Here is a 24,580-nt window from a genome sequence, read left to right on the forward strand (position 1 = left end):
GTATCTGCATTTCCAAGAGTTCCCCACATTTATAATTGGTATGTTTGGTGTGTCAAAGAGAGCAGTTTTGAGTCTTTAGTTTTGAAAGCACATGATCTTGTTCTGTTTTAGAAAGCCCTGGATGTGTACTCAAATGCCTAATATAAAAATTGTCTTTCCTTCTTGCCAGGGATTTGATCAATCGGAAGCATACTGCTCTGTCAGTTATTGTCAAGTCACTTGACACTCACACTTTCTCATTTTCCATACCAGATGAAAAGAAACACAGAATATTTATCATATGTAGTTGATTTATTTTTACCTTTGGTTACTCCACAAAGACATGAACAGTAAACACACATTTTAAAAGACCAATGACATTTTAAGCTTGTAAAAATAATCATTATGTGCACTCTTATTTTCAAAAGGATTTTCAGATTTATGGGCTTTATCAATGGAAAAATATTAATACTACACATAGTCTCCATGATACCTGAGGAGCAGAATTATGTTTTTGTGCCCAAAAATAACTTAGGAACTAACCTTGGAAAGGGTGCAACACTTTTTTTATCCCTGCTTTTGATGTAGAAAAGTAAGTAATAAATGTAGTGACACATGCATTTTTAAAACTTTTGAATTCTGAAATAATACTTTAAGACATTTTGAAAAGTCTTTGAATATGTGGACATTGTATTTCAGTCTTTGGGACTCGTGAATTTTTAAAATATTTAAAGTACGTATAACTTCTTTTGATTCCATATTCTACTTGCATTATAGGCTTCTTACATTATAGAATGGGAAAAGTATATAAGATTGTTTGTCACTGGGTTATTTTTTTGCTAGTCTTTTGGACTTGATTTAAATTTTGTTGATTTTTCTACTTTAAAGTGAGTTCAAAATACCCCAATAAAGAAATTATGACTTGTTTTGATATTTTCTAAAAATGCTAAGTTTAGTTTGCCCTTTGGGTGTGTTTATGTAGCTGGCACCTACCAGAATGCAATGTAGTCTTTGACAAGTTTCAGAAATTGATTACAAACCTGTATTCTTTCAGCTTTTTGGTTTTTTATTCTTTAGGACTTCACCAGCTTTTTTTTTTTTTTTTTTTTTAATAAAAGACCTTGCCTTTGCATATTTTAATTCAAGTTTATTTTTAAAATTGTCCAAGCTTTAATTTATGAGCAATGAAGGTATCGTGATTATATTTCCCCATTGTTTCTATTATGGAAATTGAAAGATGGAGATACAAAAATCCAGTATACTTTTCTGCAGAAAGGTTTTAAAATTTGCTTTCATTCTCAATTCACAATGAATTCCTATTAGACTGTGAGGTTCTTTTTTATAAAAAAACAATTTATGTGTGTGCATGCCTCAGAATAATTTCCTGCAAAGTGCTAAGGAAGTTGGTATCATCGCAAAATCATTAAGACAACATAGAACTTTTGCTTTGCTTCATACTAACCAGTCTTTATTATACTAACCGTTTTATTGTGTGGCTTGACATTTATTCTTTATCACAGTTGCTGTGTCAGAAAATTAAGGCAATATAACCCCAAATTCAGAGTAAAGTAAGCAAAACATGTTTGGGGTGTACATTAACGCTAGTTGAATAATAGCAGACATGAACAACTGCTTGTTTGGTACTATCTGTGTAAAATAGCTGCTTTTCTAACGATCCGTCAAGTTTCTCATTTGTAGCGGCCCAGCCTGTAAGACTTTGATGGTGTTGATATTTGCACAAATACTTAATTTATGGTAAAAATTATGTCTAGATTACAGCACTTCTGTATAAGCTGTAGCATTCACGTAATACCTCAGCTGTCTCATTTTTGTATTCCAGGAGATCTGGTTTAGTTTATACTTCCTTGAGTTATATTGACAGTTTCAAAAACAATATTTTAGCAGAATTTTGCTGGTATAATACGCTATTGCTGGCTAATAAGGACTTCTGCCTCTCTCAGAATCCCACAGGGAAAGGTTTAAAAGCTGCTACTTTGGATTTAGGCAGAAGTCCTGACACTTGTACTGCAGTTCTAAGCTGGTAAAGGCTTTTTGTGTGCATGCATATATTTGTGTGTTAAGCTAAGACTAGCATTTTGGGTAAACCGTAACTGTTTCGTATCCCTCTGGTGGCCTCATGCGGGCGCGTGCGTGCGCTTCACAGTACAGTTGGCCCTCCACAAAGAAGTAGCCTTTTTGTTTCAGGTTGAGATCGCAGTCAGAGCACACAAAGCACTCTGGATGCCGGTATTTATCACGTGCCTTCACCACTGTCCCTCTAAATGGAAACAATGAGAAGAAAAAACCCCAGTTAATTCATATGAATTTAAAATGAGAAGAGAAACTGCAGCAACCTGGTCTAGTAGAAGGCCCCATGGCAGGGAGGTTGGAACTAGATGATCTTTAATGTCCCCTCCAACTCAAACCATTCTATGATTCTATGATACAAAGTATGTTCTAGGTATTTGCTTTAAGTCTTTACAGCTGTTCATCTTGTGGTTTTAGAAACTACTATATAATTTAATGTTGGATGCTGAGTTTGAATAGGTGACATAAAATGCTGTAGTTGATCACATAGTTCACGAGCATTGGAAAATCAAGAGTTTGAAGAAACATGTTAGTTTGGTTACAAGACAGAAAGTACAGCCTGACCTATCAAGAGGGTGACAAAATGAGTTTCAAAGCCACATTGCTTTTTCTTTGTGTTTGTGTTCTCTCAGTTCATCATTATCTGTGTTCTTTGCTGAAGTTAGTGATGTTAGTCAGGTAGAAATCTGATCGTTTTAAAATAGGTCTACAGAGCTTTCTGGATACTCCCACTGGGTTGGGATAAGGATGCTTTGCATTAACAAGAAGTTTTTGAGAATTCACAGCCTGACACAGCATAGCACAGACAACAGCTGGTTTCATTACGTATGTGTTAATGGTTGACTTGCAAAAGGTCCTGAGAAATCTCAGTTAAAACCTCGATGGTACGCTGTCAAAACTAAAATAATCTGTATTGAAATTGTTGAAGGTACAGGTTATAATTTGACATTTAGAACAATATATTTTTATATCTCTGTTCTCTAGAAGCATTATGGGAATGCACTTCTGTAGTTTGCAGTGGTGTTTGAGGATGAGGTGTGCTTGAGCTGGGGATTTCTAAAACTAAAAAGAAACAACTTACAGAATCCCACTCCCACATTTGTCACACAGTGGCACTTTCTGGGCACCAGGCATGGCACTAGGCATTTTTGTTACAGGTGCTTTCACACTTCTTGTTCCCACAGGGCGCCCATCTGAGAAACAAAACAATCCTGTTATGTACGGGCTAATATAAAAGCATCTGATGCAATTAAGTACTTTTCTACACTTTTCTGTACTTTCTGTGATGTACATACACTTCTGGATGTATTTACAGGCTTTCACTTATATGAACAAACAATGCAGTCTCACTAGAAAAGTTTAGTAGGCCAGATTCCACCTCTTTGGAATCAGGAGAAATATTGTGTAGCTGTAGCCAAAAAGCAAGTACAAAAAAGATTGTATATGCAGTGCTCTCTGCCTCATGGACATCACCAAGTTCTCTGATGGTAGGTCTTGGATGTAGCAGAGAGGGAGGAGGATTGGGCTTTAACACAGAAACATAACATAATCAAGACCTATTGTTAGAAAGCTTCTCATTTATATAACTAACTGTACAACAAATTGGAAAGATTAGTAACATGATAAGAATACAAAATAATAGCAGAATGCTAAGCAAAATGCTAAGAAAGTGCTAAGTAAAATCCCACAATGATATATATGTAGACAATTAGAAGTGTTTATTCCTTCTCTAGTAAATATTGACTTCTCTAGTAAATATTGACATATAAACATTAAAATTTAAAATATTTACCTTTTAGTTAAATTTAGTTGTATTTTACTCTTATGCTTACTGTAAATATGACAAACTTGCAGCCTTTAATAATTTTATTTTCAAAACTTCTTTATTTGAAGGAAATATGACTTCCCTCATCAGTTTTTATTTAGAATGAAGAGGGAATAGGTTTTAAGGGGATTTCAGGAGTTGGTCTAAATTCCTCTTTTCCTCAATGTGGAAGAGAGCATTTTCTTTCTTGGTGTCATGAGTATAAGCAGCTTGTCCCAAAAATTCTCTCAGATAAAAGTTTTTGTCGTTCAGTTAAAGCCAACTTTGTATATTAAAGATCTTAAAATCTGAGAAGAGATTCTGGAAAATGTTATCAGCACCTGCATTGTATTCACAGAGGAGGCTGCTGACAGTACAAGAAAGGAGGGGAAATGGCAGGAGACTGGTGTGGTAGCTATAAGGTCCAGAATAATTTGGGCTTTCAAAAATTCTTGTATCTCTAATCTCTCGTGTTTTCTTCTCAGATTCCCCCCTCCCACAAACATTTTTCAATGATTTGAACAGGTAGAATATGTTGTTTTTAACCACCTTCCTCGGAGACTAAATTCTGGAGCACCTTAAAGGAGCCAGATTGGCGCGGTTGACTGGGCTCCTCCTGGTTGGTGTGCAGCATCTTGTACACGTCAGACTGAGGCACTGAGCTGGGAGATGGGTCACTGTATTAAAGGGAGGAAGAGCAGATAAAACAGTTTATCAAACATAACTTTAAAGCAGCAGTTCTACCAGGCATAGAGTATTATTCAGGAAACAAACATAAAGACAATGTGCCTACAATTACTGAAAAACTCTTTCTTCCAGGTAGCATTGCTTTATATAGCCTCCTTTGGATCTAAAAAGTGCTGAAAAACATTAAATCAGTGCCATTGTTACAAAAATAAATCTAGAAACTCATTAATGTATTTCCATAATTACTGTTTTGGCCCTACTGGCATTTGAGAATATGCCCTTTAATCTCAAAGTAGTTTCATTCCTGTAATCATGTGCTGTATTACCAGGTGCTCTTTGCTATGGTATCCAGAAGTTCCCTTTTTGTAGCAGCTGCCCTCAAGAATGTTGTTAAAATCACAGCTCATGCCTTTACTATGTAAAGGTAGGTCAGCCAAAACCTAACCAGTCAAATCTTTTGGGAGAATATGATTTCTAAATCAGCTTGATCACTAGGTAATAAAGTGATTATTTGGCTAAGATAATTGTTATTTATTTAACTTATGCAGATGACAAAAAGGAATGGAATAAGTACTGCATAATAGGAAACATTGCAAGGTGAATGCTGACAAACAGAAGTTCTCTTTCTTAATTTAATAAAATTGTGACTTGGCTTTCTTTTCCAATGACAATTTTATGCTAAAAATATAAAGTAACTTATTGTCCAAACAGCAGTTGAAGGCTGACTCTCAAATGACCTGTGAGACAAAGACTTTAATGAGAATATTTCATGGCATTTTAAACTGTGCTGAATATTTTGAATTTTTCATGATAAATGACATCCTAAATAGTCAAGAGGAAGAGTAGAGGACTACATGCACTGACAGGAATTAGACTGAATATGTGGCATCTGTACATTTCAAACATCTACTAGGGATAATTAGAAACATCCAAATTTACTTTGATGAAGTCTGTTATCTTACAGCTGCACGCACAAATGTTCAATTTAAATTTCCTGTTGCAACTGGCTATTGTCCACAATGAATTAGACTGGGTTTTCCTTTAAGTGGTTCAGTTTTTTTCCCAGCATAGCATCCAAACTGCCTAATGGCCCAGTAAGAGCAGCAGCAGTTGGACAGTGACCCCTGTTGCTTATGTGAATTTTTTGATCTTCATCAATCAGTAGATTTCTTTGAGCCACCTTTAAGCTGGTGAAAAAACTCAGTTTCTTGTCTTGTCAGAAGCTTTTAATAAATAGTAGTAGCTTAGTTTTTACAATTCTTGGCAATATTTAATTAAACCCCTGAATTCTCTCCTCTTCACTAAAATATTTCTAAATATAAAACAAGTGATAATGCAATTACGTACAGAAGGCAATAAACCCAGCACTAATGTGTCATCTTACATTTCTTCATGCATACACAGTGAAAACGATCCCACAGCAAGAGACATTTCAAACCTGCGTAGAGAGTAGGTTCTCAAATTGGTGATGTCACAGGCAGTGTGAAATCTGATTGCTTTGGGCTTAATCCAGTAGTTCACAATAATGAACTAGCAGATTTTTCTTTTATTGTTCTAGAATTGTTCTGGTTGAGCATAAATATTCAAGCACTAGAGTAACTTCACTCTGCAAAGACTTCATGAACTACAGTTTTCTTTTCATCAAATAGGATGAACCTAAATACTTTTATATAAATATGGTTTTTTTGGTTAGTAGCAGCCAAGGTGCTGAAGAAGGCTCATTGGTGCCAGTGATTATTGCTTATTTAAAATATTAGTAATCAGCTTTAGTTTATACCGTACATATTATGAATTATTAACTTAAGTACTGTTTTAAAACAGGAAAATAGGCTACTATTATGCAAAAGTAAAGATAAAGCAGCTTGAATGATGAATTGTCTCCTGAAAATAATGAATAGTGCTTTAAAACTTTTTATTGTATAATCATAATTGTTATCCATATATGTAAGGTTCCTACCTGACTTTTAGTTGTGCAATGGACAAAATTTGTAAGTCAGACATGGATTTGTAGGCCTACAGTAAATTCTGTCTCTTTTTGGATGAGAGCTGGTTGTACTGAACGAGTTGTCTAGAATGGGAGTTAAGTATCTAGAACACTATAACCATCTATAAAATTTCTTAATCTTCCTGACCTGAATTTCAACAGTGGAAATAAATTTTATTTATTATTATTTTATTAGTTATTAATAAGAGGGAATTATTAAATCATTATTAGATAAATAATTATTATAGTAATAAACAGTTTTGAATTTTGGAGGGAATCAGAATCTTGATTTGGAGTGGTCAGTCAGGTAATAGTCCAGGTAGTATTATCATTTTTTATTTTTTAGCTGCAATTCTAAGATTATTACCTATTAAATACTTATTTTTATGTTCTGGAGGGCTCCTTTAATACTTTGAGTTAAAACCCAGAAACTGCTAGTATTTTAGTAAAAATATTGAATGGTTTTAAATTACTTAGTTTCTCTCGAACCCTTTCCCCCTTTTTCGTAGAAAATTAAAGCTCATGATTTTTGATGTATTTTAAATTTGTGTATTCATAAATATTATAGATACTGCTCTAATTACCTTATGACAGGTGTTTCCCCCAGAGCTGTAGAAACTTGGCCTTGCAGTGTTTCCATGATATTGTCATCTGAGTACAACTGCATAGGTGTGTTAAACTGAGCGTGTACAATCTTGACACCGGGAAGCTCCATTTCCAGGGGGACATTAGGGGCCATCTTAGATACTGCCTTCAGCTCGGTGGGGCAGATGGAGCTGACCGTGCTAATTGAAGAGGGGGTACTGCGCCCACTGCCGCAATCCAGCCCCGAAGGAGTGCTGCATCCACTGTGTTAATGGCCAGAGCGCAGGAAAGTGTGCAGTGTGCGTTGGATTATAGAGAACAGAGACAAAAGTACAGCGATATGGTGATGTTAACAGGGCTGAAAAGCATGAATGGAACAGGCTCAAAAAATCAAAAGTACAGAAAGTGGAGAAAAGCAAAAGTATGTGTAGCCACTGAAAATAGATTTCCTGTAAAAAGTATCAAGGCCAGCTGTAAAGCAGTCCTTAAAATTCTGGTATGTATTTTCTTTGAAGACAGTAAAAATTCTTTGATAGATGAAATAATTCAGAATATAACATTATTTTACATTTTTAATGCTAGGTTTTATTGAGGAATAATTAAGCCTCCCTAAAATTCTTTGTTCTAAGTGAGTAATTCTTATCATCTGTAAACAGGGTAGCAGACAAAGTTTATGTGAGTTGTCCATGTCAGAGACAGGATAAACACCTGCAGCACTGGAATCCTAGACACATCATTCCAGTTCTATACCTCACAATCATCTCACTCCCCTACCAAAAAGCTACTGTGAAGTAGTGTAAAATAATGAATGTGACATATCCTAGATTTCCTTAAATTCTAGAGTAAGATACTTATTAATCTTTTAAAACTAGTTTAACAATTAAAAAAAACCAACTTGTTGATCATTGCAAAGAAGAAAAGTTACTAAAACATCCAGGATTACTTTTGCTTTTCTAAATTACAGTGTTTCCAGTAGAATGTAAAGTGGTCCTTCACAAATACAATGGGTACATATTCAGATAATTAATTTTACTGCTTCTGAAGTAGACTTTACATATTATTTATATACAAAAAATAACATGTAAACTTTTAAAAAATATTAGTGTTGCTTGACGTTACTTAAGTGAAGTTGCCATACACCAATTCAACATATCTGGAAAAAGATTAGCAAAAGAATGTGAACATTAGACCTGAAGTCTTTTTCGGTATCACTATTTTGAACACTTCAATCATCTCTCTATAGTACTTCAGAGGCTTTCTTTGTTACAGGATATTTCTTTGCTGTTTCTGTGTAACAGCACATAACCAAATCTTTCTGCAGACATTGGTTACCATTTATGTGATATTCTGAGCTGTGGGACAATAAATGCTTAATCTCTGTCCTCCAACCTGATATCAGGGTAGTGTTTAGTTCATTCCAAGCTGTGCAAACCTGGGACAGTGCTCTGTTTCCCAGTTTGATAGTACAGAACTCTGTCCAGTAGCTACTCTCGGGTGGAGTTGACAACCCAAAATTCTCCCTTTGACTCAGAGTGGAATTTGTGCAGGACCACTTTCTCAAAATTTTAAAGGGAAAGATATACTTTTTCATCAAAGACATGTCAAACAAAAGCATTCCAGAAATGGTAGGTAAGCCTTAATGCAAATATAGTTGTGCATCATCACAAAGCATGAGACAGCCAAAAAATTCACACAGCCAACATACATGTTTGCAGTATTTTCTTTTAGAAGAAACAATACCACCTTTAGATCCTGCAGTAGAATAAGTTTTGTCAGTGCTAACAGTGTTAGTAAATGGAAAGTAGCAGGAAAAGACTAGAAAAAGCACAACTCCTCCTCTTGCTGTGTGAAGCCAAAGTACTATTAAAACAGAATAAATTATAGGTAAATAAATAAAATATATTATATATTAAATGCAATTTCCAGTTAGTTTCACCGGAGTGGAGTCCAAAATTCTGTCCAATGTCCAATCCATAAGCTAAAACCCACAGTCCACAATCATCTTTTAGTCAAAGTCCTATTTACTATCAGCTGTCTGCCTTAAAGGGATATTTAGAGCCAAGGTGGTGGGGGTTTTTTTGCCTGTATTTAGCAGTGGATTAAGTCAAACTGATGGAAAAATAGCAGACAAACTGTGACAACCAAGGTTTTGTAGATGTAACACCCTGTGTCAGAGATTCTGCAGTTTTCGAGTGCAGACCTCCCCAGCGCCAGAGCACTGGACACACCTTGCCCAACTGAAGTTCTTAAACTTCCTGCATTGTTGTCAGGGTATTTTTTGCTTCGTCTTGAATGCTGGTAAATGGCCATTTACTTCAACATTTTCATGGTTCCTAGTGGTCCCAAAGCCAGTTTTGGTACAGTATGTAAGTGCTGTCTGCAGTTAGGGGCCAGGGATGTTTTCTAAGGACTGTTTTGTCCTTGAGCAGCTTTTCTCCACTGTGGTGGTGTTCTACATTGATAGTTCTTGTTTGCAGGATGAGACCATCTTTTAGAGTTAGGTGACTGACAAATATAAGGCATCTCTGAAAACTGATGATCCATATGAGATTGTCCTTTGTATGATGGAATAATTTATCATCCTGTTTTTCTGCTCTCATTTTTCAGACTTAAATTAGTATAACTAAAATGCAGGCATTTTTGATTTTCAGAATTAAATGTAGAACACTAATGCCACTAGCAAAAACTGGTACTGCTAGAAAGGATAAAGGATCACATCTCAAGATATTTCATCCCTCAGGTCCTTTTGAGCTTCCTGGTGTTTTTAGCCACAGAGTTTACATTGTTTTTATCCCCTCTGTAATAATGAAAACAGTAGTAAGGAATTTCATCACCAGTTAAGACAGAGGATTATTACACTAAAGTGAGGATGTAGATATATAAGGGTTTCTGCATTGGAGCTTTACATATCTGTGGCATCAGTTTTCTTATTTTTAGCTCAGCAGTAGGTTGCCCTCCGGAAAGAGGTCTGCTGAAATGCAAATTTGAAATCTCTGGATGGCCTAGCTTATAACTCTCTATCTTTAGCTGTCTTTTATTTATATGTAATATATAACATATATGTAATATGCAACAGATATGTAATATGTAGCTATCTTTTGTTTAGCAAGTTAACAAATTACATTGCATTTGGACAGAAGAAGTTCACAGTGCCAAAGGTCTGTAAGTGTGCAGTATCTGGTGCTACGCTGTAAACTGAATCATGGCTACAGTAACTTCAGACTCTCAACAGTATAACTGAGATGGAATGTAGATCTACTTTCTTTCGGAAATAGAAATTTGAATTTCAAGCTGGAACCCTTAAAGTCAACCATTTAATTCTTTTTGTTTGTTTGCTTTTAATTTCAGCATTAGGCTGTCTAGTACTATAAGTAAATTTCAAATGCATCAGAAATCTTAATTAACATCAATGGTGAGTATCCATCCATTAAAAAAAATAACACCATGCATCAAATCCAGCACAGCACTCAAAGTTTATAACCTGCTTCGGCCTGAGATTATGAAAGGTTTGGGCCGAATATTATGCTTGTGTTCAAAGTAGTTGATATCCTGTAAAGAAAAAAAAGATAAAATAGCTTTCTTTGACCTACGAATGCTCATTTCTAGTTAAAAAGCAGCTAACAAAGTTTACAAATTTTAACCATGAAGTAACCACGTTTAGTTTGTTCATTCCTGGTGCTCAAATTACAATCACTGCAGTGTTCAGAAACATTCAGAGTAAAGTGCAGTTACAGGAGGAAAGGTTGGAGGGTAGTGTTGCAGCCCAATGTAGAGGGCAAACTTTAGCTACCTGCAGCATTGCTGCTAGAAAGCTGAATGGATAGTTCTCGGTCCTGGAAAAAAATGTTTCCTTGATTGCCCTTTTTTTGGATAATGAGTAATCTCATTCTCAGAAAAAACAGCAAGAGCTGGACTTTTAAATTGAAAACAGAACAGATAATGATACACCACAAATGACCATGTATTATAAGCAAATACTGATACTCACTTTTGCGATGAGTTAGGAATGAGACCCCTCAGTTGTCCATGAAGTGCATCTTGAATATTGCCAGATGAATAGAGCCCAATTGGAGAATTATAGGAGGAGCTCACTACCTGTCTTTTGTCATCAATATTTGCTGCTGCAACAAAAGGCTGGGCCCTTCTGTTGTGAGCCGTACCAATAGGCTTGAATTCCTGTACGTGATAGGCAGACAAAACACACAGAGCTACAATGCACACCAAAGCTAGCAATGAGTAAAACTGACACCACCAGTATTGTTAATCTCTGCATTTTTACTTTTGCAACTGTTGTTTTTAACTGGTGCAAGCATATAATATTTTTCCATGAATTTTATATGTATTACTTGAGCCACACACATTATTTTCCTGCCTCCAGGCAAGCAGAAGGCTTAGAAGAAAAGGGAGGGATGAATATTAGAGTGACCTTTCATATTTTTCACTAGATTTGACACTGTTTACATTTTTCTTTTAAAACACTTAATGTATGCTTATCTTAATTGCTTTCCTTTAGTGTTAGTCTCTAGCTTCTGCATTTTCATCACGTACTGATAGAGGGACTTCCAAAAGTGTGATTTTATTGTAAATGTCTTGCCTAGAAAACACATAATTTTAAATGCTTCTTTTAACTGAAATAAAGTCTTGAACATACATCAGATTGAGGATATTCTTCTGAATGTATTTCATCTTTAAAGTGTATCTGTGTATGAAAAATTGCACTGCTCTATAATTTAATGTGAAATCATAATAAATAAGTAAAACCCAGAAGTGGCTAAATTTGAAATCATTATGCCTATGTGCCTATATTCTGCCATACTTTTTTTTGTCATTGGCCAAGATAATTTCCTCGGTTTGTGGAATTCAAAGGGATAAGGTCTGGAAATAAAATCTCTGATGGCCTTTCAGATAACTTAAAATATCTTTCTGTAGTGGTTGGCCAGGAATGATAAAGACTTCTGACTGCATTCACTTATTTGTATTCTGCGTATTTATTATAGTGTCCTTTGAGGCCCTTCCAGCTCAAGCCCACTCTTAAGCCTCAGAAACTGAGACTTAGAAAAAAATTAATGTCGACATCTGCCGAGGGTTTTTTTCCTTTTACCCTAGTGGGTGAAGAACATTAACTGCTGAAGTCCATTCCCTCGTCCTTATAGCAAGTGGCACTCTTTGGAAACAGTGCTGTGAGAGCATTTGAACTTCCATCTTTATGGAACAAAAAGCTTTTGTTTCTGACAAATAGGTTTCTACAACCTGAATTGGTCTTTTCTTTAGAGACTCGAACTTTCAATGTTAAGATAGCATAGGTCATTAATACTTCAATTTTCATAGAAATCTTTTCCAGTTCTCCAATTTGGCTTTGTTTTTGAGTATGACTGTTGTACAAGTTTCCAAAATATATTTTGGATTAGACTAAAGAAAAGTCATGGATATACAGAATATGCAACCAGAAAATGCAAACAGTAAAAAGCAGTTTTATTAAATGAAAATGTTTAGCAGCATTGCACTTTAAGAGGCTACTGAAAGCAACAATCAGATAAACGAGCACGAAGGTTTTACTTGCAATTCCTTCTTTCTGTCTAATAGAACTAAGTTACAGTTAACAGAATGTATTAGTAAATGGAAATAATCTAATAGTGTTTAGGATTATGGCTATCATGAAAGATATTAATGTCAGAGTATTTAAAATTGATTCAAATCCATGTATGATACAAAACAAACAAAACCAACTGAGGACATTGTAATTTCATCCCCCTTTTTCATTTCTCATAGAGAAATGAACAGAACAGAAGATGTGGCACCATAGCAGCATGTTTACAATGTAACAGTTACAAAACAAGTATTTGCAGTTAGTTAGACTTAAATTCTGTTTTCTTTATAATTCATCTATTCATACAAAATGTCAGTGACAGAACATACAGCAGCAAAAATAGTCCAGCTCTTGTGTTTATTTGATCTCATTGAATCTGTGAAAGTCTTTAAGTTCAAAAGCTAAATGAGAACTGGAAGTTGTTGAAATTTCTAATTAGGAATATTTGAGAATTACAGTACTTAATTTATTAATTTTTTTTTCCAACTGATTTTTTTTTTGCAGGGCTAGCTACATTTTTGCATTGATACACGCATCAGGAATAGAAATAATGTAGCCCCAAAAGCCTGTAGAAATGCATCCATCACAGCCCATATGATGGCATTCCTTGGGTTAATTGCTGTGACAGAACACAAGTGTGTACATTTTGGAGGTGTCATGTGACTAAGATCTTTATCTTTGAATGCTGTTATAAAGAGAGGTAGGTCCTCAAAACTAGCCCAGCACAATTACAGTGTTTCAAAAGTTGATTGTAAATGGTAATAGACTATAAACTTATTTCTTAGAACAACGTATTGTGTTTTTCTTAGATTTTTATACTTATCTATGTGCATAATATATCTCCCAGGAATGTATAATCTCCTTCATGGCCAAAAGTCTAGTCTCACTGAATGAAATGCTCAAAGGCAAAGGTAGAAGCGAAAAAGAAAAGTTCAAATAAAAACAATTCAAGAAACTGTGGTAATGAATACAAAATTATTTTCAATGAGGTTAAACGGATTGTAACAGAAAACATTTACAAGTCATTGTATTCTTTTACTTTGACAATATAGCGGAAAGCATTTAAAAAATAATTTTATGATACAATTTGCCATTTTGATGGTTTTGTTTTCTAATTATATTAATTGAGAACCTTATGTTCTAAATTACTTTTATTCAGAATACAATGGGATTGTATTAGTGATTCTTCAAGTGGTCTGTTATTTCCTATTATTTATCCATAACACTCTAGGTTCCTCCAGACTAACAAAATCAGGGTGGCTGTTTTTTATGTGTGTAGCTTTCAAGAGTGACTCTCAGTCAGCTGCTTATTGCTGTAAGTTAGAATTGTTGCCTCAGTTTCCTCTTCTCAGATTTAGAAATAGTGAGAGCTTTCATTGTGCTCTGACAATTGCCTGTATGAGTCTCCAAACGGCTCTTGGGAGATTCTCAGGCTGATACAGAAGTTTGCTACAGTGTGAAGGTTCCTTGTTCCATAGCTGTAAGTAGGCACAGTATTTAATTGTTTCACAGGTTTCACATAGCCATCTCCAAGTATCTGTAGAATGATTTTCATTCATTGAAGCTGAAGTAAGCATTCTTTGGCCAAATATTTGGCCACATTGCTGAACAATTTAAAATAGGGTTTACATTCATTTGTAGCTTTCTTTTATTAGCTTACAAACTTAAATTACATACTTATTAAGAAGATTGTGTAAGTTGTCTCTTGTTATTATTACTTAGTTGGCTTATAATGTATTTTAAATAACTGATTTCTCTTAACTTCCTTAGTGAATTTTGAAATGTCTATTTGACAAGAGTGAAAAAAGTCTTATACATTTTTAAGATCTATGATCTTTTGAGTAATTTTGGTTATTATACAAATAGAAGAAATAGAACTCAGTGGTTTTCCATTTCTGCACACCAGTAAATGCATGCAATACTTCTCGGTAAAAGAGTTTTACATTTGAAGTAACAAATTACTGCTTTTGGATTTTCCTCTATTCATCTGGGTTTCAGTGCCTGTATTTATTGTTAGAATTCAGCAAACTCTTGTAAGACTTGGACAGCACAGGTTGTAGTTGTGCAAAAATTTGTCATCTGAGATTCAAGAAACTTTTTATTGTTTTCTCTACTGGTATACATGCTGCTGGGTCTCATGCTGTGACTAAATATGCTGTAAAATTTAAATTACAGCAATTGTAGAAAAATAGGCTATGTGTATTTCCTTTTCCACAGGGAGTGATGGATACTTGGATGGAAGAATTTAATCTAAAATGTAAAACATTCCAGGAATAGTTTAGCATATTTGTTTGCAAGCATTGCTACTTTTCTGGTGCCTACTATCTATTAAATATACTCAGTACTGCTGAATTTCCTAGGAACGAAAAAGAGGTATACTGAATGAAAAGGCTGGCTGTTTAATCTACAAGAAATCAGTTTTCTGATTGCCCAGTGGAGGCTGCTTTTCAATAGTCTGCCAAATAGCACTTAGTGAAATCTTGTGATCTATTTTTAAGGAACTGTCCTTTTTAGGAATGCAGCTTTCATACAGAGGGATTACTCTTGTGTCATGTGTGCCTGCATGGTTTTCTCTGTAGCTTTTTTAGTGAATTTGTTTCACTGCTAGTCATTTAATGTGTGTCCTAGCTCTTCCACAAGAATATGCATTTAAAATAGTTTTGTTTCTTCTCTATAATATTCCCACTGCTGAAGAGGCTATATTATTTCTGATGGAGTTTGCTGTATGACTTAATGCAAGTTTTAGATCAGAAAGAAGATAGAGAAATGCAACACTGAAATGCTGTATTCATGTTTGGGAGTGTCTCCATGAAAACAGAATTGGTGGAAGTATTTATTGCACGGGAGTTATTGAAGTGGAATCTGCACTTATATAGTTTTTTTCTAGGGGATGACAGAATAAATACTTTGACATATTTGCTTTGTTTTTTTTTTTTATATCTCCTGGCCTTCCAGGATCAGGAGAATATTCTTCCCTCCCCGCTCTTGAGATAACAGCAAATGTTCATGTAGGTTAAGGAGGAATGACAAAGAAATAAAGGACTAGTTGTAAGAAGTAGCTAGCTAATTAACTGTTGGCAATATGAAGACTTTGACTCACAGTACCTTTTTTTTTTTTGAGTTTGAGTTTGAGTTTGAAAAGAGAGATGGCTGTTGATGGATTGGATTTGCTTTGGTCATATACAATGATCAAGACTTTCCTAGTCAGAAGTGGTACGTGATTTGCTTATCGACCAGTATATGGGTCCTGTGTAAATTTGTAAATTTCAGTTCTGTGGTATAAAAATGTATGGAGGTAAAGAGATCCAGCATTTATGGACCTCTGTGTTTAACTGACTGTTACATCAAAATGAATTTTGTGATCTGATGAGTTCATCACTTAGGTACTTTATTCCTGATTGAAGAATTTCCTCATATGATGAAGAGTCTCTAAAAGAGTTAAAGCAACTTAAACTTTATCAGAATAAAATATTTTACTTCCATAATAAAACTATGGCAATATGGAGACTCTTAAAGAAAAAAAGAAAAATGAGAATGTGTTGTAGCTTCTTAATGTTTTGTTTTGGTTATAGCTGAAAAATCAAAAACATTGAGTCAGATAAAACGGTGTTCCTATATGGCATAATCATGGTGGTTCCAATTAGCTTAAACTGGCGAATTATGGATGAAGCTCTAGTTAAAGAATTTTAATGACCACAAGGGAGATTATTTGGAGTGTAAAAAAGCAAATGGAAATGGTTAGGTACTTTTTACAGTTCATACCTGAGGTTCAGCTTCCAAATTTATCTTGAAGGGATGTGCTCTGCCATCTTCTGAAACTTGTGGGGACCATAATTTAGTTCCTGCCCTAGAAGGAAAGAAGGAAAGGCAGAATTGAAATAATTTGAATTCCTATAGAGTTGTGTATGTCCCCATAACATATAATGCAGCTTGGAAATCTGCAAGTTTTTTCTACGCTTTTTTAGTGTTTTGACATAAAAATACTTCAGTGATATGTAAATAATAAATGTAAAATGTACCTACTTAAAAAAAAATTATGTATGCTATTAACAATGGGAAATAGGTTGTTAATAGTTACCGAACTCAAATGGAAAGGGAAATTAGTGCCTTTCTGACCTGAGCTGACCAAACTTTTTTTTTTTTTTTAATGGTTCATAGAATGAATGTTGGGTCCCCAGAATATTTTGTATGAATAATTGAAAGTATTAGCAATAATCGTAAACATCAACTTCTTTTCCTTTAAAGACCATAATTTCCACTTAAAGCCTGCTTTTCAAAGTAGAAGTGCAATCTAGGTATGCAAAGTATGTGCAAGGGGAAATTGAAGTTGTATAGATGATTCTTTCGGTCCTGTAGGCAGAAGTAAACATGAAAATATCAGTTACAGTTCTGTTTTCATTGACAAAGTGAAATGTGGCAGCTAATTTTAAAGCAGCATAATAGTAATGAACCTTGAATTAACGGAAGGAATTTTTCACCATGACGTGTTGTCTAGTAATTCAACAACACTCGTTAAAAAAAAAAAGAAACACTTTGTGTATTTCCAGAGAAATATCATGGTCAACTACAATAAAGAGCTGTGCCTCCTTGAGAGCCTCAGGTCAGTTAGGCCTGTCAATTTTGGAGACAGCTGAAAGAGTGTGCTAAGTGATTCTGATTACAGGCTGAGCAAACTCAGCTGAAGATGTGAAGCTGCAGGTTGTTTCTCTTCCTGGCTCTAGCTGAGAGAAGTGAATACAAAAGTTTCTGGATTACTGCAGTTTGGGTAAGACAGAGTTTCTCAGTTTTGTTTTGAACATTGCTTTGAGAATCCTGTATTAGGCTTAATATGTTGTGACCAAAGACATTGATTGGCTTTAAACTCACTCCTTTGTCACCCCCCCATCAAAGTCTGACACGATGTTGTTTTCCCTGGGTGGGATGATACAGCAGCAGCTTTATGTGTGGCTGGGAGAAGGAGGCAATGATAAGCACCTGTGGCTGAGGGAGTGTTAGAGCACAGAGGTCACTGAACAACTGACATTAAATGCGGATTTTATTATTTCCCGACAACATAAAGGACTGCTTGCTTACTGACAGTAAACAGAGGACTTGTGCAGTCAGCAGAATTACCTTGTGAGTAACCTGAGGGAAGCTGGTTTTTTGTGCCTACAGAGAGTTCTGGGGAGTCTTGCTTGATCCGGAGTTTAAGAGGTAGGTCTGGTTGCTTATAATTTTAAGAGTCTTGTGAACTTCTTCAAAATATTCTAAATAGTTACACTATATAATAACTGTACTGTTGATTGAGTAGTATCTTCTTTCAGAAATAGGCAGACATGTACACGTACCTCTCTATTTTCAAACAAAGCTGATGTGTAGCTGCTTTAATTCTCTCCTGGGCATCATTATGTGTCATGTTCTCTGTGCCTAGACCATCAATAGCTACAATAACATCACCAGGGCACAGGTTGGCAGCTGAAGCCTTGCTTCCAGGTGTAATCTGAAAAGATCAAAATGTAACTGCTTAATCACCATACATGCCTGAAAATTGATAGAGAAAATAACCTTCACCACACTTCCCTATTTCTTGTTGGAGGCTGGAGGTACTTTGCCAGAGGCTCTGTAGTTCTATTGTGAGGTAACCACATAAATGTTTTATTCATCATAACTCCAAATTAGATAGAAATTATCTTCACACTTCTGCATTAGTTTCCACTCTGATTTCTGTAATTACTGTAACTTTTCTTTAAATCTTCTTCCTCAACTGCCATTATATAATTTGCTTGAAAAAGAGTTGTATTTTCCCTTTAACAACACCAGCAGAAGAAAAGAACAAATTGTGTTGCTGAGCTCCTTAAAGTGCTTAGCTTTAAGTCCCATGGCATTTAAGTGACAGTGGCCCTGATCCTTCATGGTGGTCTGTGGTGCAATTTATACCTTATGTAAATGTACCACCATCTGTGACATTCACAGAAATAGCCCTAAGCTTATCTTCTTCCTATGCTTGCTTTTTCTTTTTGTTTGTTTTTGTCTAGTTGAAAAACTTCTGTATGGATGTTAAAATAATTGATATGCAACATAATTTTGCTTTAAAATAACTATTGTAGAGAGGCCATGACCTCAGATGCTACTGAAGCTTGTTCTAGAATTGCAGGCCTCTGTTTGCAAAAGGTGACTTCTCCTGCCACTGCACTTACACATACCACATGCACAACAGGTCTTAGGTCACTGAGTGGGATTTCGGTCCCTTATGTGTGTATTGCCATTTTAGGCACCTCTTGATTACCTAGACAGCAACATGAAATTGATGCATGTAGCACATAAGCTTCTGAAATTCAGCTCTCAAACAGCAGAAGGGACAAGTTGAGTGATGCAAAGTAACATTAGCTGCTTATTTGTAGGTAAATGAATCCCAGTGTGAAGGAGAAAAATGTCAATATAGTCTTGCTTCCAAAAGCAGTTCTTTTGTCTGTGGCATGTCTTAAATGAAAAAACTATTGGAGAGAATTTTTCTCACTATGGGCTCTGCTACAGCAAAAGCACATGTTATCTCAACTGGAAAACATGCTATGGAGACATTCTTCAGCTGTGGTGTTTCACAGTTTTCCAGGAAAGGAAGAGAGTAAGCTGCCCAGTACTTCCAGCATGTTCTGAACCCTAACTTTGGTGAAGCTGGCAGACTTGTCTCTGAAGGGGACGCTACTGTCAACATAAAAGCCAAATAGAAATTCTTTTTGATATGAGTTGCACTGTATTAGTAGTGAAATAATGGCAAAAATCAGTGAAAGGGAGTAGTTCTCTCCTCTTTCCATCTCCATTAGGTAGGTCTGAATGATCAAAGAGATTGTTTTGTGAGATCTTTTTCTTCATTCCAGCATGTAAACTTATTTTTTATGTCACTGTGACAAACTGCAATGCATTTGTTATTATCAAGTCAGGCAAACTTTCCACGTGGGTGCTTGTAGCCAGCTGCAGGCTTTTACAGCCTAACCCTTCAAAAGAATGGTCTAGTGTATTCTGTGCTTAACAAAGTGTTAAGGTGCCTGAATAATCTGTTTGAATATGAATCAAAGAAGTTGTTCACAAATTCTAAGTCTGAAATCTCAAAAATTGTCTGCTTCTCGACCTTCAACAGCTACAAGTGTAAATGATCAACACTGAGACTGCTTATACCACTATAATAAGACAGGGGTTAGAGGTGCATGATCGTTCTTCTCCCTTCAATGTGGAATTGCTCCTGACTTGGCTTAGCATGTTGTGAATATGTCTGCAGTGACAAACTGCAGCAGAATTCCTTGTGTTTCAATGTGACTGTTGATGCTCTAATACCTAGCTGGGCAAACCCAGCCATTCTTGGTTCCCTCTCAAGAGTAAGTTAGCTTGTATAACCCTTATAGAGGTTACTCTGCAGATTATGTTTTTTACATGTCACAAAAAATCATCTGCTGTACCTGTGACATACTGCAGCAAAGCACTGAGATAATGATCCTGCCTTGTAAAGTAGCATATCTGTCTAGCACAGTACATTCTCCTGCAGCTGTACTGCTAGAAGAACATGCCCTGTTCTGTGCTGCTGCTAAATCCCTTAGGTTTTTTAAGTTGTCAGCAGCTGCTGTGATACCACTTACACTTTTGGATGGGTTTACCATCATTTGGTGGGAGCAAGGATGGAAAGGGAGTCTGTATTTCCTATTCCTTGGCTGAATTGATTATTGCCAAGCTTCTGAGTTGTGTCTCTTGGGCCTTAACACCTTGATTGGGGTGCTGAGCTCTATGTACCCAGGCCTGATAGGGTGCAGAGAAGGCACCTGCCCTGCAGACTAAATTTTATAGAAAGGGATCATGTTGTGCAGTGCAAGATATCATGGGTATGATATTGATATTGTCGGTACCTCAATAATGTAAGTGATACTCTTTCTTAAGGACTTATTAGTGACACATTAAGTGTATATTTTGGACACTTAGAATTGTGTTATGACTGTAGTGTTTGTTGCTTGCTCACTGTGGCTTCATGAGGTGGATTCTACTGTCGCTTTGGGAGAATTTTTGCCTTGCTCTTCAGGCCATATCTGCATGGTGTTCTTACTCATGTATCCTGGGTATCCTGGATTTGGATAAATACAAGAATATGTGTTGATCATTCAGATGTTGTTGTGGACTAACTATTTAACTGTGTGAGGGTCAATGTCTCCAATGAAACTTTGAAGAAAACCTCTCTGCATCTGATAATAGACTTGTAAAGCTTATCACGTTACAGCATCATAAATATTTCAGGCTCTGTGTTTTCTGAGGAGAGCTATGAATGTCTACAGATGGAGCGGCTAAACATAAAATTGAATTAATATGAATACTTGCATTGTGATTGGTAAATGTCTATAAAATTAAATAGAACTTAAATCTAGAGTTAATAATATTTTACCATTCTCTCCAAACTGCACAAGTTTCAATGGTTCCTGTAATCAGCTTCATTAATGCAATTTCTTTGCATCTTTGCAAAGTTCCAAGGATTTCAATGTTTTCAGTATTTATAGTTAATTAGTGTTTTCTGACCCTAATAGAATTTGAATATGTCAATTTTTAGTCCCCTCCTGTTCTTCTTCTCTCCCAGTGATCACGGTCTGTAGTTTTTGCATTTGCTTGAAACAGTCAAAACAACAGAGCAATTTGACCTTTTGAAGTGACATCTGTTCTTTAGACAGGTGGATAATGGTCTCTTACATCGTTTGTCTCTCATGATAAGTCCTGATAAAAGCTGTCTCTTGTTGAACAAGGACATGGCCAGCCAGTCTTAACACCTGTCCAATTATTTTATTCAGAATGTATTTTAAAATAATTTCTATTTATTGTTTAGTTTTTTCTTGTCAGGACAGTTAAGCCTAATGTGAACGGGCTGCTTATGTTACCTTTTACAAAAGGAACACCTAGGCCCCAAGAGGCAAGACTTGTGAATCTTATGAAATGTTCTCTATTTTTCAAGGAGTATTTCATGAATCCTTATTGAGGGATTCTTCTGAATGCATGCTGTGGCAACAAAAATACTACTTTTAAACAAATTTACTGTTCATATTCCTAAGCCTGAGCTAAGCAAAAGTAACCTTGTTTTCTTCATATATATATATATATATATATTTCATTGTACCACTTGAAATGTGATTTTGAATATTTCTGTAACATGCCAGAAACCAATGGCTTATGTCTTGTGATGCATTTGGTAGGTATGAGTCAACTGCAAAGTAATTTATTCTTTAGAAAGTTGTATTTATAGTAACATCCTTTGTTATTGCAGTTTTAAACTTCATTGCACTTAATCTAAACACAAAGAAAATACAAACCAGACACTGCTAAAATATTTTTCATTAGAGATAATGGAAACTATTTTTCTTTTAGAGGCCCATAAAAGGCAATGAAGGCCCCAAAACACCCAGAGATTTTTTTTTAATACAATGTTTTTGTCTCCTGTTTCTCCAAAGGCTTTGCTATAGTCTATGAGTATTTGTTATATAGTTACATTCAGTCAAATAATAATATTTTGATTAACTTCTATTTAAAATACATAAAATGTTTTATGCTTTTATAAATCTGGCATGAATGACTAAGTTACTTTTTACTAGTTAATATGTGAAAAGATCATCCTTAAACTCTCTACTGATTCTTGTTTGGAAGCATATTTAGTGCAAGACATCACTAGTGATATCCATCCTTCAAGGCTTTTGACGTTTACTCAATACCAGGCATAGTGTATATAGTGAGTCACAGTGTAAGGTTTTTTTAAAAAAAAAAAGAAAAAAAAACAAACAAAAAAGCATAGTGATTTGGAGGCTCATGGAACACACATTTGGTGTGTCTAAGGTCCTGCAAAACAGCAGAAATATAAGGAGAATGAATTCTAGCCAGACGTGCATTGAACAAAATTTTCAAAAATAGAAATTAATGAAATATGTATCCTGTCTTTTGAGTAGATCCACATCTGTAGACGCACGGCAGTTGACAGTGTGTTGTATGCTACATTGATTGAATAACTGGTTTCTTAAATTGCAACTAATATCTCAAAATCCATGGAAGAGATTGAAGGCTCAAATTCTTGCCATTTATTGGGGGAGGGGGGTAAGGTAAACTTTCAGTTTCTAAATATGGCAAAACCCAGTAAATAACTCTCTTTCATATGCAGGACAGGATAACTTTCTAATAACTCAGTCATTTAACATTCATTAAAGTGAAAAGCACTAGATATGTAAAAACAGGTATTGTTGCCTTTGCTGGCAATAAACAGAACTCGATATAATTAAATAATAGTCAGATTAATCTGCAAAGCACAAACTGCCAGACATTAGGAGCTGCTGCCAAGCAGTCTTCTCCCTCAGTGATTAGAGAGGCTAGTTGTGGAAAGCATTAAAGTGAGGTCTTGCTTTTAGTAGGTTTAAATGCAATTTTGAAAGCCTGGGAAATCATGCCAGAGTTTTTCTGCTGCCAAGGCACTTTAATTTTGAGACATAAGTAGAAGTGCAGTTAGTCTCTTACACCAATCAAGAAACATGTCACACAAAACTAGTAAAAACTCTTAGTATTCAGCTGGCTCTCCTCAGAACTAGCAGCTACCTTTTAATCTGCTCACAGCTTTGTCTGCATCTCTGAACTCCAGAAAAGTAAAGGACAAAAATCTACAGCAACTATTAAATGGAATAAATAGAAAGCAAATGGAAAGAGTACATACCCTGGTTATGATTAAGGGTTGGTTAAAATCTATTCCTCCTGAGAGCCTGAATCCCCAGGGTGACGGTCCTTGGAGAATAACGTTTTGTGGCATTGTGGGCAGATTTTCCTTGGTTACTGTTTTTTTTTCCTTGGGTCTGTTTGAGGAGTTGAGCTGCAGGAGGAGGGGTGCTGTTAGCAGAGCACCTGCCGGACAGGGCAGCCGACCTTTTATACCTCCTAAGAAGTTTTACTCATTCCAAAGCTGTGGGCACTGCACTTTATCCCTACTCTTTGGGTGACGTCAGCCAGTCCCTCGGCTTCTCCACCCACAGAGGGGAGTATCAAACTCGGACAAATAAAGCTTGAATGCTGGAAAGTTTACAACAAATGCATCAACTTTATCTGCTGCTTTAGCGTCCCCCTCAGCCTGATAATCAGTAAGCTTCAGGATGCAGCGTCGTTCTGGTTTAAAGCAACCTTGTTGCTCGCTTGATATCATGCCAATTATGTTGCTGGTGTTTGATTCAGCTATGCAATGCAGTGCTTTGGCTTGGTACATGACTCTGGTTCATGTAAACAGAAATATTAATAAGGGGATTTCCCTCTCAAGGTCTTGTTTCACATCTTGTCTTATTTGTAATATAATAGTTTATTGCATTAAAATGTCCTCCCAGCCCTTCAGCTGCATTTTTTAGATAGTCACTTGAGACCATGGCATGCACCAGTCCTAATGCCTTGAAAAATCTGGACTGATGTCATACATATTTCTCATACTGAGGAAGAGAAATGTGGTATTAGATGATGATGTCTTTTTTCCTTTGTAGAAATCTTAAGTTTTTTAAGGTAGTTGTCCTTTATTTGTGGCTTGCTAGTAGATAGTAGCGTTCATCAGAGTTTTTTAAAACTATGTTCTTGTCAAGAATATTTCAAAGATATCCTCTATTATTAAAGTTTAATTCACATCCTGATCAGAACGAAACACATAGTGGTGACTCTTTCAAAGTGAACCATCAGAAAGGATATCTGTATCACAAAGAGCTTGCGGGGTGACAGTCAGCTGGTGGGGGCACAGCTTACATTAGGAATGTGAAGGAAGATAGGCACATTTAAAGAAATAAGGCAGGTGTTTAGGTCAGTGGTATCTCAGTCTTGGTAGCTCAAATACTTTTGTATATTTTGAAGTTGAGGAAAAAAA

The 24,580-nt window shown here is 35.7% G+C and overlaps 1 protein-coding gene across 3 annotated transcripts; it reads right to left on the bottom strand.

Moving 5' to 3' along the window:
• Positions 1-272: 272 nt before the first annotated feature.
• PDLIM3 (PDZ and LIM domain 3) lies at positions 273-23,674 on the bottom strand. 3 transcript variants are annotated; one of them, XM_042014920.1, is made up of 8 exons: positions 23,405-23,674; positions 18,042-18,193; positions 16,477-16,561; positions 10,609-10,676; positions 7,127-7,390; positions 4,421-4,548; positions 3,149-3,260; positions 273-2,257 (listed from the first exon to the last, which is right to left on the bottom strand). In XM_042014920.1, the coding sequence occupies exons 1-8, from the start codon at positions 23,495-23,497 to the stop codon at positions 2,068-2,070; spliced, it is 1,092 nt and encodes a 363-aa protein (XP_041870854.1). In that variant the 5' UTR covers positions 23,498-23,674; the 3' UTR covers positions 273-2,067. The 3 variants fall into 3 exon arrangements, with proteins under 3 accessions (XP_041870854.1, XP_041870856.1, XP_041870855.1); XM_042014922.1 differs by lacking the exon at positions 7,127-7,390 and having other exon boundaries at positions 23,405-23,665; XM_042014921.1 differs by lacking the exons at positions 7,127-7,390; positions 10,609-10,676 and adding an exon at positions 11,116-11,303 and having other exon boundaries at positions 23,405-23,660.
• Between the last annotated feature and the right edge of the window lie 906 nt (positions 23,675-24,580).

This window comes from Corvus kubaryi, unplaced genomic scaffold, assembly GCF_017639235.1.
Source record: "Corvus kubaryi isolate FWS band 111438036 unplaced genomic scaffold, C.kubaryi_AGA036_p1.0 split3-131, whole genome shotgun sequence".
Lineage (NCBI taxonomy): Eukaryota > Metazoa > Chordata > Aves > Passeriformes > Corvidae > Corvus > Corvus kubaryi.